This window comes from Mirounga angustirostris, unplaced genomic scaffold (assembly GCF_029215605.1).
Source record: "Mirounga angustirostris isolate CCGP_5_RB_7025 unplaced genomic scaffold, mMirAng1.0.hap1 SCAF_9, whole genome shotgun sequence".
NCBI lineage: Eukaryota > Metazoa > Chordata > Mammalia > Carnivora > Phocidae > Mirounga > Mirounga angustirostris.
The window spans coordinates 106,364,916-106,383,102 of NW_026991717.1; the positions used below are offsets into that span (position 1 = coordinate 106,364,916).

General features: G+C 35.8%; 1 protein-coding gene across 2 annotated transcripts in view; it reads left to right on the forward strand.

The window, feature by feature from the left end:
* Positions 1-18,187, forward strand: part of SNAPC1 (small nuclear RNA activating complex polypeptide 1) — a 30,396-nt gene that overhangs the window by 1,131 nt on the left and 11,078 nt on the right. For both annotated transcript variants that reach the window (XM_064571149.1, XM_045900999.2), the window contains exons 2-8: positions 1,694-1,853; positions 2,007-2,147; positions 2,904-3,008; positions 7,454-7,612; positions 9,584-9,652; positions 10,350-10,412; positions 13,400-13,550. In XM_064571149.1, the coding sequence (XP_064427219.1) occupies positions 1,694-1,853; positions 2,007-2,147; positions 2,904-3,008; positions 7,454-7,612; positions 9,584-9,652; positions 10,350-10,412; positions 13,400-13,550 (848 nt within the window). The remainder of the gene's footprint in view (positions 1-1,693; positions 1,854-2,006; positions 2,148-2,903; positions 3,009-7,453; positions 7,613-9,583; positions 9,653-10,349; positions 10,413-13,399; positions 13,551-18,187) is intronic.

The following is an 18,187-nucleotide window of genomic DNA, read 5'->3' on the forward strand; positions in this document are numbered from 1 at the left end:
TGTAGGTCTCAGAGTTAAATGAGCTAATAGATGTTAAGTGCACTCTAAGTACTCCATAAGTATTCATTACTATTATTATTGCTTTAAAATTTTCCCTCCACTCCATAGAGCTCTGAGGACAGTGACTGTATGAATTTGGTATCCATTAGCATAACATATATAATATTGCAAAAGCTAAATAATTGGCTGAATGAGTTCTTGTGATTAAAACTCTATGTTTTCCTGAAGAAAAAATAAAAGTTCCCTTTTTTGTCTTAATATAATAATTACTTATGTAGTTTGTACATTGCATGGTTTGAGGATAGAGAACTATTTGTTGTACAGTTAATGAAAAGAAAGGAACTAATTTTTTAAAAAGACTTTATTTATTAGAGAGCACGAGGGGAGAGGGAGAATCAGGCTCCCCTCGGGCCTCTATCCTAGGATCCCAGAATCATGATCTGAGCTGAAGGCAGACACTTAACCCACTGAGCCACCCAGGCACCCTGGAAAGGAACTAATTTTTTTTAAAAAAAGATTTTATTTATTTAACAGAGAGAGAGAGCACAAGCAGGAGTGTGGCAGGGAGAGGGAGAAGCAGGCTCCCCCACAGAGCAGGGAGCCCGATGTGGGGCTCGATCCCAAGACCCTGCTATCATGACCTGAGCCAAAGGCAGTAGCTTAACCAACTGAGCCACCCAGGCGCCCCAGGAACTAATTTTTTAATGGCTACCAAATGTGATGTGATTATAGCTTAATGTATTTAATCCATAGAACAACTCTGAAAAGCAGGTATATAATTACCCTTGTTTTATAAAAGGGGAAATTGAAGCTTAAGGACGTTAAGTAATCTTCATGATCACACAGCTAGTAGGTGGTAGAGCAGATATTGAAACCTATATGTCTGCCTGTATCCAAAACCCATGGTCTTTCAGTGCATTTCCCCTGAAAAGTGGCAGTTAAGGAAAATTTTGCTGGGGTTACTTCAATATTTAGCTAATGAGGAAAAACTAAAATGAGAAATAAAGTAGGGACTACTTGAGTAGTGATGTTATTTCTTTAGAAATTGCTTTGGTTACTAATACCACAGTAGGTATTTTGCATTCTTTTAGTATATTTATTATTTGAAGAGCCCAGGCTTTGGGAGTATAGGGCGATCTGCTTTTCTACTCTGCTCCTTCTTTACTTTGGTGAGCTTTACCCTGCAGAATTGGGAGGAGGGCAAGGGTTAGGTTGTATTGTGGTTCTCTAACTTTTTCATCTCGGTGTCTCAAAGACAAATGAGGTGTAGGGTGAATCCCTGAGAGTATTGGGGAAAATCTCCATTACATATTAAATGCATGTAATTTTTTTATTTTATTCTGTAATATAACCATGATTATTTTAATATGTTAATTGTTTAAATTATTTTGTTAATCTGTTAATATGTTAAATGTTTAAAATTCTTACCCGGGAATAATTTGTAACCCCTCCCTTTTTGCTCCCCAATTCAGCAAGTAAAGTTGATGCTTTACAAAGAGCATTATGTTTACCTAGTGTATGTCTGTGCCTCAGGGTGAGAAGCACAGCAGAAAATTAGGTCATGCTTGATCACGAAAGGATCAGATGTGGAATGCCCCTTCAGTTTCTAGCAGCTTCTAGGATATACCTCTTCTAATTTTTGTTCATTACTTATTTACTTAGAGTCATAATATATTTTCTCTTTGTTTTCTAGTGGTAGAATGAGAAATTTAGAAAAGAACGTGTTTACAAAAGAAGCACTGACTTTGGCTTGGCAGTATTTTTTACCTCCATACACCTTCCAGATCAGAGTTGGTGCTTTGTATCTGCTGTATGGATTATATAACACCCAACTGTGTCAGCCAAAACAAAAGGTAATACTTGTTTTCCCTCAGCAAAATAGGAAATAGGTACAATATTTTTACAACCAACTGATTTTAAGAGGAATGCCAGTGTTTCAAAATTATAATACATTTGTGAAAAAAGATTTACCTTTAGTAATTTTTTTTTACTCTTCTTGTTTGTAGATTAGAGTTGCCCTGAAGGATTGGGATGAAGTTTTAAAATTTCAGCAAGATTTGATAAATGCGCAACATTTTGATGCAGCATATATTTTTAGGAAACTACGACTAGACAAAGCATTTCACTTTACAGCAATGCCCAAATTGGTATGTTGTCTAAAATAGATCGTTTTTCAAAATGAGAATTTATGCTTCATTGTTTATAAAGTACCTCAGTCTCCATATGTAATTTCTAATACTTGTAGAAAGGTTTCTTAAAATAGGAGAAAATGCTTTCTGATTACTTTTTTTTTTTTTAAACAAAAATTTAGTCTCTGCTTTAAAATGCAGCGTGTTTCTAAATGCTATTAAATTGTTAGAAGTGGAAATTAGATTTGGCATCTGCCATTTGCTTATTTCTTTATTCAGACATCAGGTTACTGAAAGAGGACCGAGGAATTTTATTTTATTTTATTTTTTTAAAGATTTTATTTATTTATTTGACAGAGAGAGACACAGTGAGAGAGGAACACAAGCAGGGGGAGTGGAAGAGGGAAAAACAGGCTTCCCGCCAAGCAGGGAGCCCGATGCGGGGCTCGATCCCAGGATGCTGGGATCATGACCTGAGCCGAAGGCAGGCGCCCCGGACCAAGGAATTTTAATGTCAGTTGGTGAAAAGTTGAAACTTCCACTAATAAAATATATTTCTTCAGTCTTAATGACAGTTGAGACACTAGATTAAAAGAGCATTAAGTCCTGATGCTGGTTCTGACATCAGCTGGCAAATCATGTAACTTGTCTGAATATCATCTGAATTTATAAGCATGTGGCATGTCATCTTAAAGGTTATTATAAAAGTCTAATAGTCTTTGGAAAATGTATTATATAAAAAATATCCCTTAAAAGACATTCATTATCGTATAGCTATCATATAGGATGAAGAAGAAAATTCAGCGAGCTCAAGTTACAGAAGAATTTAAGGACCCGAATGATCGTGTAATGAAACTTATCACTTCTGATGTATTAGAGGTAAATTTGTTTTTTATGCCCTTGAAATTTAAAAAAAATTGTTTTATTGTTAACTATATATTGAAGTTAGATCCTTCATCTATGGGATACTGAAATTTTTCTAATGATTTTAACCTACCATAGAATGCTTATTGTTCCTCCAAAGTATCAGAAATAATACATCTTAAATATATGAAAATTTATGGAATAAATCTTGAAACTCGGTGAGAAGCAAAAAGATGTAGAAGACTGTACTTAGACTCAGGATATTTAGATTCAAATACTGAAACCACCATTTGTATTTGACTTTAGATAGGTCATAAAACAAGAATTTAAAGTGACTTTATTTTTATTTTTTAATATTATGTATTCATTTCCTAAGTTCCTTTTTATAATGTTTATTTAAAACCCATTGAAAACAGTGAGGCTATTCTGATAAAACAAAAATTTGAAATCAAGAATTACAGATAAGAGCAGCTTTACCTGCTAATGTATTTTGGTATTTTATTTCAGTTGTTCAGTATTGAGAAAAAAAAAAATCTTCCTTCACATGGATCATTAGTGAGACTCAATAGAATTTTACATACATGGAAAAGCACTGCCCTGAGGTTAAAACAAAACCCTTTCAGGACTGACTACAGCCTTGTAATCTACGATATATTCAAATTTCAAAAGAATGGATATATCTATACCTAAAGAGAGAAAGAGTTCTCATGAGCGAGTGAGTCTAACCAGGTAGCAGCCTTGGTCAGGTTTTTTAATTTCTTTGAGCCTTAGTTTCCCCCTCTTTAATATTAGGATTACCATCCTTATTTCATCCAGTTGTGAGAATTGAAAATGATTTATCTCTGAATAATGCTGAGGATGGCCTGTGGCACGTAGTAGGCTCTTGATAAATGTTACTTCTTTTTTTTTTTCCTCAACTCTATTCAGTCTTTTCCTATATCAGGAGTGAAAGAGGGATCAGATCTTCGATATACTCAAATGTTTCTCTATGCTTTAGATGCCATCATATTCTAATAACTTCAGCCTATCAGATTTCATCTATTATGTTTGTAATCAAGGTAGCACATTGATTTTTTTTTAAAGATTTATTTACTTATTTGAGAGAGAGAAAGAGTGTGTGTACAAGAGCTGGGGAAGGGGCTGAGGGAGAGAGAATCTCAAGCAGACTCTCCACTGAATGCGGAGCAGGTTGCGGGGCTCAATCTCAGGACCCATGAGATCATGACCTGAGCTGATATCAGGAGTCAGATGCTTAACCAACTGAGCCACCCAGGCAGCCTAGCAAATTGATTTTTGAAAGTACTCTGGGTGTGCTCTGTAAAGTAACTATTTTTAAGCAAGAATTGTTAATTTAGGATCCATGGATGGCCCTCAGATGGTCCATGTATCCTTTCCCCCCTACATTTTATGATAAGCTGTCATACATATGGATGCTTGGTTGAGGTACCATAACTACTTTCACATTCTCAAAGGTGTTCATGCTCCACCCCGCACCCCCCTACCAAAAGATAAGAATTACTGCCTTAGAAGGAAGCTGTTTACCAAATGTCTAAAGACATAGTATAGTGCAGGAGCTAAACAAGATGTTTTGTATGGATTATTTTATTTCTCATAATATCCCTGCCAAATAGGTGTTTTAAACAATTTTTAATTATTTGTTAAACTTCAAGTTTATATTTAGGCTTAGGGTAAGGAGTCAGTTAGGAGAGGTTATACGGAAGAAGGAGGTGTAGGGTTCCTGCTGTAGAGGAGGTAGGCAGTCTGTGATTGAAACGCACTGGAGAGATTACCTTGAGCAGGAGAAGGCATAATTCTTTTGAAACTTGGAGAAAGGAGGTGAAAATGGATTCATATGATTTGTTGTGAAGATGAAAAGTAGAAGGCAAACAGACCTGATAGTCTAAATTTTAAGAGAGGGCATTGGGCGTCCAAGGAATTGAGAATAGAGAAAGTTTGGAAAAGCCATGGTGAAGAACAAAAGGTTTGGGGATACCAGAAAGGATTTGCCAGGAAGTACTGAGGTTAAATCATAAAGAGGCAGAGGATGTTTTAGAACAGCAAGACATTACATTGTTCTTATCCGTATTCTTCTAATGAAAAAGATGATTTGAATCCAATTGATTATAATTTTTGGTTGTGGACTAATGTGGTAGAATGTTAATTTTTTTTCAACATACCTTCTTAAACATGCTTTTTGGTTTTAAGTTCTTTTACTCTACGAATTAAAGGTTCTGAAAGTGTTGAATTAAAGGTTCCTCTTAAAAAAAAGTTGTATATGTCAGCAAACAGGTATGGAAGATTTTAGAGAACAGAACTGAGGCGATGTACAAAGGCATGTCCTTTTGGGGTGATTGGGGAGGAGGGTCAGAAGGGCCAAGCTACGGAATGCCTATTCCTAGAAGCTCCTGTATGAAGTCATCCTGACTATCTAGGGTCTTTGGCTTGCCTCAGATCTTCTTTGAGGGCCTTATCCCTTAATACCTCAGTTGACTCTATCCTGTCCTAGTGTAGTCTTTGATCCATTCTCACTGATAATCCTTACATTTAATACTTGCTTACTTTCCTTCTGCGCAAATGCTATTAAATCTGCCCGTCAGCACCTGAATTTTTGTCATCATTTTGCCACTCATTAGTTCTAGCTTTGTGGTTAAGGAGGCATAATAAAATGAAAAGAATAGAACCAGAACTTCTGATTTCTGTTGAATCATTATATTGTACAACCGAAACTAATATAACTTTGTATGTTAACTATAACAGAATTAAAAAAAAAGTATATGGGGAAAAAGAAACTTTTGATTTTTAATTTTAACTCTGCTACTTAAATATGACCCTGAGCCAGTCATTTTATTTCTGAGTCTTTATTTATAGGGTTATAATAATGGCTATGATCTGTTGAGTTTTCAACATATGCCAGGAACTATGTTAGACGTTTTATGTTGTTATCTCACTAATAATCTTAGTAACCCTTTAAAGGAGGTGGTATTTTCCTAATTTTAAAAATAAGGAGGGGCGCCTGGGTGGCTCAGTCGGTTAAGCGTCTGCCTTCGGCTCAGGTCATGATCCCAGGGTCCTGGGATTGAGCCCTGCATCAACAGGGAGCCTGCTTCTCCCTCCTCCCCTGCTCGTGCGCTCTCTCTCTCTTGCTATCTCCCTCTCAAATAAATAAATAAAACTTTAAAAAAAAAAAAACAAAAAACAAGCAGACTGAGGTTCGGAGAAGTTATTTCCATAAAGTACAGTACAGTAAGGTGCAGACTGGATTTGAATGTCCAAGCCTGTAAGGCTCTAAAGTCCATGTACTTTCTTTTATTTCTTAATCCTTTACCTTTATATAGTGCTTTACATTTTATAGAACACTCCCACTTGTATAAGCACACTTAATAAATACTTTTATACACTGGGCGAGATGGCATCACTTAATTTTGTACAAATGTGGAATGTGATTCCCATATTGAGGGATTTGCTCAAAGTCAATCTAGCAAGTGACAGAACTCAGGCTCAAAACCAGGTCCAGCTAGTGGTCTTTCCCCTGTGTTGTATTGCATGTAGTAAAATATAGGAGTACAGTACACTGTAAGCTGTAAAAAAGTTAGGGGCTCTCCATGGCTGGACACTGTTCTCCTTTAAAGATTCTGCATATGTGAGTACTCACCACTACCCAGCAGTTTTTCATTGCTTTAACAGGTATCTGTCACTTCCATCGAAGCCTACTGGAAATGAATGGAGTAGCCTAACTTGGGGATGACTCAGATGTTGCAGAGGTCATCTATGATGGAAGTGTCAGTAGTTCTTTGCTGGTCTTTGAGCTAAGTCTCAATACCAGTTTTATCTGATTTCTAAAGTCTGCCTATAACGTGTTATCTTTCTCCTTACCCCATAGACCTGCCCATTTGGCTGGAGGTTCTGGGGAATGAACGTCTAAGTAATAAATGATTCCTCAAATGTTGTTAAAAGTTGCCTTCTATTTCTTTTAATCCTGGATCTTACTCGTGAAAAAATGATGACGCTTACAGGCACATGGGCTTTGAGATTTGTGAAAGTCAGCACATCTCTGTGGAGGATTGGATAAGAGTTGTTACATAGGAATTTATGGCTGAACATAAAGAATTATGTAAATATCTTTGAAATGATAATACGAAATTTAAAAAAATGTGATCTTAGTTATCATTAGTGATATTTAATGGTATACTACAAATAATTTTTGTTATGTCCTGTCTTTTCCCTGCATTTCTCCATACAGTGTATATTAATGTTTGTTGAGTTAAATTCAGTGAATCATTATCTCTGGAAAGCAGCCTCTGCATTAATAAAGTTGTACTATTTTGGTTGCATGACTATATTATTTTCAGTATATTGTAGCATATTATTCCTTATCAACTTAAGTCATTTTATTTTGTGTTGGTTTGCCTTTAAGTTTCTCCTCAAAAATTGAAATAAAAGACTCATCTTTTCACTTTTAGGAAATGCTGAATGTTCATGATCATTATCAGAACATGAAACATATAATTTCAGGCGATAAATCCAATCCAGACAAAGCCCTCAGCTTGATAAAGGACGATTTTTTTGACAATATTAAGAACATAGTTTTGGAGCATCAGCAGTGGCACAAAGACAGAAAGGTATGTGACTGCTTGTTTGATACCTCCCCATTGTATTTGCATTATACACTAATGGCTGGACATGGGTGATAAAATTGAGAGGCAGCTTAGTTGAGTGGCTATATTCTTCTGGAGTTCAGATTTCAAGGGCTTTATTTTTCTAGCTCTGGCTTTGCCAGTTATCAGCTATGTGATATTATTTAACCTTACAAACAGATTTTGTTATGTAATTATATAATTAAACAATTATTTATTTATTTATTTTTTAAGATTTTATTTATTTTTTGACGGAGAGAGAGACAGCGAGAGAGGGAACACAAGCAGGGGGAGCGGGAGAGGGAGAAGCAGGCTTCCCGTGGAGCAGGGAGCCCGATGCGGGGCTCGATCGCAGGACCCTGGGACCATGACCTGAGCCGAAGGCAGACGCTTAACGACTGAGCCACCCGGGTGCCCCATAATTAAACAATTATTAATAACAATTCTATAATATGTGTTAAATAATATACATTATATATAATATCAGTGTAAATGTAGAGGAATAAGTAATCTTGATATATCACTGATTTATTATAATCTTTATAATTTAGCATTTTCCAGAGGTTGCACACTGGCAGTCTTTGGGTCAAATCCTACAGACAGGTGTGGTTTGTTTGACACAGTGTTGATCCTAATACTGTTTTAAAAAGTTGAATTACTCACTAGAATTTAAATTTTTGTGACTTCACTTAAAATTCCAGACATCCAACTTCTCTTAAAAGTCAGTGGTTTGGGGGCACCTGGGTGACTCAGTCGGTTAAACATCCAACTCTTGATTTTGGCTCAGGTCATGATCTCAGGGTTGTGAGATCAAGCCCCCGTGTTGGGCTCTGGAACCAGCACGGTGTCTGCTTGAGATTCCCTTTGCCCCTCCTCCCATAACGACACTCTTTCTCTAGCTAAAATAAATAAGTAAATCTAAAAAAAAATTTTTTTAAAGTCAGTGGTTTGGTAACACTGGTTCCATCTTTCTGCATGGCAGTAGACTGCTAGGCCTGAATTGTGGCTTCTTCCATTGTGATAGGGCATGCTCTCCCTGCCTTGGTTTATCTATTTACAAACTCATCAACACAAATCTTCAATTTAGTTTTCTGATCCAAATACTGATGCTAGAGCTCCCCATTTTTCACAGTAATTTTTTTACCTAGAAAAACTTTTTTACTCTGGAAACTTCATGGCCAGCCTTGCTAAATTTAACTTTGAAACCACTACTCCATCTTATTTTAGTAAATCGTTTAGGAAAAAATAAAAGTAAAACATAAGCAATTTCTGATGATTTACTATGTATCTGATAACAGTGTTTTCACAAATGCTACATAGGTATTATTATTTTATATATTGTCTTTTAGAAAGATTGGCTACCAGTTTTTGGTTTTCATTGTATAAAGGGAGCTGGTTCAAAAAAAAAAAAGGGAGCTGGCTCAAAACTTAGTTTTAGAAAAGATAAATAAAGTGATGAGATGACAGTCTTAGAAAGGAGGAAACAATTTGCTTCTACCCACATTTATTTTAATGAGAGATAGTACATTTTAGACTGTTTGAATACTTTGTTACAAATGAGTTACACAAATGACCTAGGCAATTCATGTAAAAATCTAATAGGTACTCTCTTATAGTACTTTTATAGTACTGTCTTTTAATAAACTCTAATTAGCATTACTAAGACTTCTGAAAACCTGAAGGAAAGGAGAATAAACCAGTTTTCTTACTGCTATATGAAGTGTATGTTTTCCTTCATTAGTTAGGAGGATTTAGGCATTTCATTGATAAATTTTATAACTATTCTGAAACCTAACCTTGATCTTAATGTCAGGTGGTGAACCATGCTGTAATAATGTGAAATGATCTTTTAGTTTTGTAGTAATTAAATGATTCTCATTGCTCTGAAATAATTTGCCATTGATTTTTAGTTAATTTGAATTATAAATGTGTATGTATAACTTTTTTCTCTTTCAGAATCCGCCCTTAAAATCAAAAGTTAAAGATGGAGAAGAAAAGAGAGAAGGAAATTCAGAAGAATCAGAGGTCAGAAAAATTCACTTTATGATTGTTTACAGGGCAGTAGTTTAGTTAGCTTCTTTTCATTTGATACGTGGCTGTGATTCTGTATACAAGTATCATGACCCTTGGTCAGTATTATCACAGTTACCTCAGACAATTCTGAAACATCAGTTCTCTGAAGCCTTAGTCTGTTCTTTACTGGAAACCCTATGAAAGACACATCAAGTTTAGATTGGGAGTGACGACGGTAAGTGTTTCTTTAGGGAAAGGGGAGGATAATGGTGGAGGGTGTTCTCCGTCCTTACATAGACAGAGTAGGGTTTTTGTAGTATGTCTTTTCTTGTCTGACTTTAAACCAGTGTGGAGCTCTAGCTACTATTTACTGCTTCCTGCCTCCGAAGTTTTCATCCATCTTAGTGGATGAGACAAAGAGCCGTCTTTGGGCATAGGCAGATGAGGGGGCAATGGCCTGATCACTAAGGCTTTCATTCATATTATCCTCCTTAAATCCTGAATAATAACAATCATTAGCCACAAGGATGGTATTGTGGACCTGCTATGAGAATGTAGTGTGCGTTTATATGTCTTTGGTCAATGTGTGTCCAATATATGACCCTACCTTCTGTCTCAAATCTTATTTCTGATAACAAATACTTGGGAATCCATAATTTCTTTTAATGTTTATGTTTCTTTTTCCCATTCCTGTTTATTTTTTATCCAGAGATGTGAAAGGGCAGAATCTTTAGCGAGAATAAAATCAAAGGCCTTTTCAGTTGTTGTTCAGGTAAGTTATTTCTTTAGTAAGGTAATTTAGGTATTGATTTGATGCTTTTTTAACAGTATTATTATTTTTCATCAAAGTAATACATGTACATAGTTTAAAAAGTCTAATAATTCTGTAGAGCTTATATAACCCAGCAGTCTCCTGGTTACCACTTCGACGCCTATATTCCTAATCCATCTTCAACTTTTTCTCTTTTAGTTATCTCTTCTGGTATTTACCTGGAATTTTGATGCCTTTTGTTTTTTATTGTCTTCCAGCTTTTAGTATTCCTGATCATGGAAGGTTTTAGGATTTTCTCTCTATCCCTTGAGTTTTGAAATTTCATGATAATTTAAGTTGGTGTAGATCTTTTTTCTATCATTGTCCTTGGCTGTCATGACAGGCATCCTTTTGATCTGATAGTTTTCAGTTCTGAGGAGTTTTTTTATATTGTTTCTTTGATAGTATTTGCTGCATTTTTGCTCCTTCTCTTGAATTTTTATTTTATTTTTCTTTTCTGTTTTCAATCTCTGTTTTCAGGGAGATTGCTTAAACTTTGTCTTCTGAACCATTATATTGAATTTTTTATTTTTGCTGACTTTCTTTTTTATTGCTAAGGTCTTTTTTTTTTCCTTCTCTGAATCTTTTCTTTAAAAAAAAGTATTTTTTTATCTTTATTTTTTATGTCCTTGAGGATGTTAATTACAGTGTTTTGAAGTTTATGCCTTTTCCCCCACAGTTCCTGTTTTTGTTTATTTTGATCTCTTTCATTTTGGTGGCTTTTTTCAAATGTTTAAAGAGCCTCAGATCTTATTTAAGAGTGGTCATGTGAAGATATGACTTGTTACCCTCGGTATTTCTTTTTGTTGGATCGCATCATTTTTACCAGAGAGCAGTCTTCCATTCCCTTGTCTAGGGGAAAGAAGGGTAAATAAGCCCAACCACCAATGTTCTGGGAGCCTACAGAGAGAATCAGTCATGAGGCTTACCATTCTTTATGCAGGTTTCACTTACCTTCCCTATTTTCAGTAAGAGGCTTTGTCCTCTTCCTCAGCTATGCCATTCCTCAGGCCTACAGCATCCCTGGTTTAGCCTCTCCAGAGAGCAAGCCTCCTGTTTTCTATAGGAGGTCAGTTGTGTAGTTTTGAGGTTGGGAAATGGGACACTATTGCTTTTGTAGATTTTCAGCATATCTACCATTTTTAAAAAATTTTTAATTTTATTTTTTTAAAAGATTTTATTTATTTATTTGACAGACACAGTGAGAGAGGCAACACAAGCAGGGGGAGTGGGAGAGGGAGAAGCAGGCTTCCCGCTGAGCAGGGCTTAATCCCACGATCCTGGGATTCTGACCTGAGCCGAAGGCAGATGCCTAACGACTCAGCCACCCAGGTGCCCCTCTACCATTTTTTTAGACACATTTCTGATGATTCTAATTCCTGATCCACTTGGATCAGCTTGCTTTATAGTAACTTTCTCAATATAGGCAATTAGATTTTAGATTTCTTCATTCTGTTAAGTCAGCTATCACTCACTGTTCCTACTACTAAATTTTTTTTAGCAGCTGCGTTGTTTTCTATTATCTCTGTTTTGTGAGTTTATTCAGAAATTTTCTTACTACCATTTTAGTGGGATTTCAGGAGGGAGAACTGATAAATTTATGTGCTTAAGCCCATATTTCTTCCTGGATTGTTTTCATGAGTCTAGGGGTGTCTTTTTTTTTTTTTTAAGATTTTATTTATTTGACAGAGACACAGCGAGAGAGGGAACACAAGCAGGGGGAGAGGAAGAGGGAGAAGCAGGCTTCCTGCGGAGCAGGGAGCCTGATGTGGGGCTCGATCCCAGGACCCTGGGATCATGACCTGAGCCGAAGGCAGATACTTAACGACTGAGCCACCCAGGCGCCCCTAGGAGTGTCTTTATTCTGTGGGAAATTACTATCATTTTCTAGTTGTAGAAATGAGAAGGAATAAATAAAAAATTAAAAGTGATTATAGATTAGTTAAGTGTTACGTATTTGTTATCCCACAGTAAATTGAGTACAAAATACTGTTGAATTAAAGCACCAAGGACAATAAGTTAATTAATCCAAATTGCTTTAAACCAGAACGGTTCCACATTATATAGTGCTAATTGATGTTTAGTGTGTATCTTAAGAGATTATGAGAATTAAATTGTAATCCCCATAAAGTGTGACAAGAGAGCGTCATAGCATAGCTGCAGGTTTTTTCTTTATTGAGGTACAATTAACATTTAACACATGGTAATTGTTTTAATAATTGTTCATACCTGGATCTGAAAACTCCTATAAGGACTCTGCTTAAGCAAGGAAATTCATTGATAACAACTAAAATGTCCTTGCACTGTCCTTCCGTTTCTCACCTTTTATGTTGCTTTCACTGTCTTCAAGTGTTGTTCCTGACAGCCAGCTTTGCGTGTTCCCAGCTTTAGGTTCAATGGAAATGGAGAATTTTCCTTCCTAATAGTTACACAGAATTCTAAAATTGATCTGTGATAGAGATCACATGCCCACCCATGAACAAGTCAGTGGCCGTGGTGATGTGAAACTTTTGACTAGATCAGTGGCACGTACCTGGAGCCAGGCATCAGGTGGTTCCACTCAAAAGACATGGTGGTAACTAGGGAACATAACTGTTCTTAGAAGAAAGGAAGAATAGGTTAGTAGACAGTAAAAAACAGTACTCATCCTTTACACCTGTTTCCCAGCCACGCAACAACAACTACATTTTAACCCAACAATTAACATTTTTTACCCAATTTGAGTAGATGGTGATGACAGTTGCAGGGAGCCTATCCTGTTGTAAAGATAAAAGAGTATATATATATATATATATATGCAACAAGTATTAAGCAAGCCAGTATAATGGTAAAGTACTTTATGACTTTTATTTTTCCTCATCTTTGTGTATTTTGTCTTTTCCTAAATTGTCTATCAGTTGGATTAATTTTGTGATTCATTGTGGTTAATTGGATTTCTAACTCTCAAGGCATCCAAGTCAAGAAGGCATCGTCAAGTCAAACTTGACTCTTCTGACTCTGATTCTGCATCTGGTCAAGGACAAATCAAAGCAACTAGGAAAAAAAGAAACAAAGAAACATTGAAATCAGCAGGAAGGAAGATGTCTTCCAGAAACAGAGGTAACTTTTTAAAGTCTTTTTGAGACTCAACAAGGGATAATGGATCTTGTTTACAACCTCCCCTCTCTGTTTTTTCTTTATTAAAAGGGATTAGATACTTGTTTGAGAACTTTGTGAGATTTAGTATAAAAAATAAATTAATTATCTTAGATTCTTAGAATCTTACTGCTTAAAGGGACCCTAGGAGTTACCAAATTCATTATTTTATAGATGATGAAATTTAGGTCCATACAGATTAAATAATTTGTCCAAAAGTGAAATAGCTGTTTATAGAATCAGTCTAGAATTATCCAGAGCATACTTAATAAGTACTTTTTGTATGTGAATTAAACTTATGTGTAGAATTAGGTGAGTTATACATTCTATAAACTATATTTCCCTTTAGCTGCATTAAGATGTACCTTTTCTTTTAAAATAGTGTGTCTATAACATTAACCTTGGAATTTGATTCTTGAAGAAATGACTATATTTTAATAGTTTAATTTTTAAAAAATTACACGAGTAATATATATTCACCATACATAAAGTTGGAGTCTGATTAGCAGGCTCACAAGAAAAAAAAAGGCATTAGAAACATTAGTAAATATTCAATGCCTAATATAAAACACACTCCCAGCTACTAGTACAGTATATAAAGATATGTTATGGCCTTTTATTTATTTTATTTTTTTAAAGATTTTATTTATTCATTTGACAGAGAGAGACACAGCGAGAGAGGGAACATAAGCGGGGGAGGGAGAGAGGGAGAAGCAGGCTTCCTGTGGAGCAGGGAGCCCGATGCGGGTCTTGATTCCAGGACCCTGGGATCATGACCCGAGCCGAAGGCAGATGCTTAACTGAGGCGCCCCTGTTATGGCCTTTTAACATAAATGTTTTCCTTCCTATATTGAGGCAGTGGAAGGAGAATTGAAGTTAACATAGTCCAGATATGATTAAGTTCGGTAACAGTTGCTTGAAGTATACTGAAAATTCTGAGGAGGAGAGACCACATTTGTTAAGGATAATCAGGAAATACTTCAAAAGCAGAATTTCTTAGTTCTTTTTACAAAGCTGCAGATACTGGGAAGAAACCTGTTAGACCAATCTCACTTACAAGTATTACTGAAAAAAAAAATCCTGTTACATGTATTGAAAGAATCCCAGCTATAAAACAACTTGACTGAGTGCATTTTGTTCCAGAATGCAGGGATGGTGCAATTAGGAATCTCTCAGTATAATTTGCCATACAGATAGATTAAAGGGGAAAATGTGAATTCAGTTTAATAGTAACCCAAGAAGACTGATAAGATCTAGCATCCATTCTTGATTAACAAAGGAATCCTCTAGATTAGGGGGTCAGCAAACCTGTTGTTAAGGGCCGGTCAGCAAATCTGTTGTTAAGGGCCAGAGGGTAAATATTTTAGGCTTCTTAGGCCATAAGATTTCTGCCACAGCTACTCAGCTCTGCCATTGTAAGGCAAAAGTAACCATAGACAATACATAAACAAATGAATATGTTCCAATAAAATTGTATTTACAAAAACAGGTGATAGGCCAGATTTAGCCTGGGCCCATAGTTTTGTCAGCCTCTGCTCTGGATAAAAAAAGTAGTTGGTTATACTTTAACTCAAAAAAAGTATATATGTGAGTGTGTGTTATTTGACAAAAGGCCACCTCATGTTTGTTGGTAATACATAGAAGTATCACAATTGTATTACTATTGCCTGTCAATGTAATTAGGCAGGAAAGTGAAGTAAGACATGATTTCAGAAAAATTATAAAATTATCGTGATTTACAAATGACTGATTTTATGTGTAAAAATATCTGAAAGAAAATTCACTGGAAAAAACGTAGGAACACAAAATTTAGTAAGGTAAGAGATACCACTATATACCTTACAGAAATTAAGAGGATAATAAGGAAAAATTATGAATACTTTTATGCCAATAAGTTAGTTAAATTAGATAAAATGGATATATTTTTTAAAAGACACACATTTCCAAAAGCAACAAGAAGAAATAGAGAATTTGAGTAGTTTTACGTTTACTAAAAAAGTTAAATTCCCAGATGACTTTGCTGGAAATTCTAGGAAACATTTAAGGAAGGAATATTATGCTGTTTTTTCAAAAGACACAAGAAGGAATACTTCCCAGCTTACATTTTAAGAAAAGACAAAGACTAATATCCCTCATGAACATAAATGTAAAAACTTTTACAAAATATTAGCAAGTTTAATCCAACAGTATATTAAAAGGACAGTATAGTAGGACAAACTTGGGTTTATCCCAGAAATATAAGGCTGGTTTATTTAGGAAATAAACCAGCATAATTTACCATATTAGCAGAATAAAGGAGAAGGACTATATAATCATCTCAGTATATGTAGACAGAATATTTGAAAAAATCCAGCATCTATTCATGATAAAATCTCTGAGAAAATTAGGATTAGAAAGGAACTTCCTCAGCCTTTTAAAGGACGACTTTGAAAAACTACAGCTAGCATCATACTTAATGGTGTGAAACCATACTTTCCCTCTAAAATTGGGAACAAGGCAGGATGACTGTTCATTGCTCTTCTTATACATCATACTGGAGGCCCTAGCCAGTGAAGTAAGGCAAGAAAAGGAAATAATACACATTTAGATTAGAAAGGAAGAAATAATACTGTGTCTGTTTGCAAATGAAATTATTTTTTACACAGAAACGGTCTCAAAAATTCTACACAATAGTTACCAGAACTAATTAAGTGAGTTTAACGAGATCACAAGGTACAGGGTTAGTATTTCTGTATACTAACAATGGAATAATTAGTAATTGAAAAAAATGTTAAAGTATAATAACACAAAAACCACAAAATAGTTTGGTATATAGGTAACAACATATGTGCAGGATCTGTATGCTGAAAACAACAAAACGATGAAAGGAATCAAAGAAGATTTAAGTAAATGGAGAGATAATATGGGCTTCATGGATTATCAAACTCAACACCCAAAGAACAAATAATCCAATCAAGAAATGGGCAGAAGACATGAACAGACATCTTTCCAAAGTAGACCTCCAAATGGCCAACAGACACATGAAAAAGTGCTCAGCATCACTCGGCATCAGGGAAATCCAAATCAGAACCTCAATGAGATACCACCTCACATCAGTCAGAATGGCTAAATTTAACAAGTCAGGAAACGACAGATGTTGGCGGGGATGTGGAGAAAGGGGAACCCTCCTACACTGTTGGTGGGAATGCAAGCTGGTGCAGCCACTCTGGAAAACAGTATGGAGGTTCCTCAAAAGGTTGAAAATAGAGCTACCCTATGACCCAGCAATTGCACTACTGGGTATTTGCCCCAAAGTTACAAATGTAGTTATCTGAAGGAGTACGTGCACCCCGATGTTTATAGCAGCAATGTCCACAATAGCCAAACTATGGAAAGAGCCAAGATGTCCATTGACAGATGAACGGATAAAGAAGAGGTGGTATATATATACAATGGAATATTATGCAGCCATCAAAAGGATTGAAATCTTGCCATTTGCAATGATGTGATGGAACTGGAGTGTATTATGCTGAGCGAAATAAGTCAATCAGAGAAAGACATGTATCATATGATCGCACTGATATGAGGAATTCTTAATCTCAGTGATGGGGGATGGGAGGGATGGGGTGGCTGGGTGATAGACATTGGGGAGGGTATGTGCTATGGTGAGCGCTGTGAATTGTGTAAGACTTGAATCACAGACCTGTACCTCTGAAACAAATAATACATTATATGTTAAAAAAAAAAGATAGTAGGAAGGGAAAAATGAAGGGGGTGAAATCAGAGGGGGAGACGAACCATGAGAGACTATGGACTCTGAGAAACAAACTGAGGGTTCTAGAGGGGAGGGGGGGTGGGGGGATGGGTTAGCCTGGTGATGGGTACTAAAGAAGGCACGTATTGAATGGAGCACTGGGTGTTATACGTAAACAATGAATCATGGAACACTACATCAAAAACTAATGATGTATGATGATTAATATAAAAGATAAAATCAAGTAAAAAAAAAAAAGAAGAAGACCAATACAGTTAAGTCACCTAGTCCTATATTGTTCTGTAGATTAAATGTAATCCCAAGAAGAAATCCCAACAGTTATATAAATAACAAGCTGATTTTTTTTTTTTTTAAGATTTTATTTATTTGACAGAGAGCGACACAGCAGAGGGAGTGGGGGAGAGAGAGGGAACACAAGCAGAGGGAGTGGGAGAGAGAAGCAGGCTCCCTGCTGAGCAGGGAGCCCGATGTGGGGCTCCGTCCCAGGATAACAAGCTGATTCTTAAGTGTATATGGAAATGGAAAGAAAGTAGAGTAGCCAAAACAAGTTTTGAGAAATAACTATAAAGCTTCAGAAATCAAGACACAGTGTGCTATCTGCAAGAAGGTAGACACAAAAGTCAATGGAAGAAAATAGAGAATCTAGAAATAGATTTGTACTTATATGGTCAATTTTATTTTTGATAAAGGTGCAAAGACAATTCAGTGGAAAAAGATAGTCTTCAGTAAATGGCGCTGATATAATTTTATATCCATATGCAAAAAACAGATCCTCAACTTATACCTCTTACCATATACAGAAATTAACTTAAAATGGATCACAGACCTAAATACAAAAACTAAAATC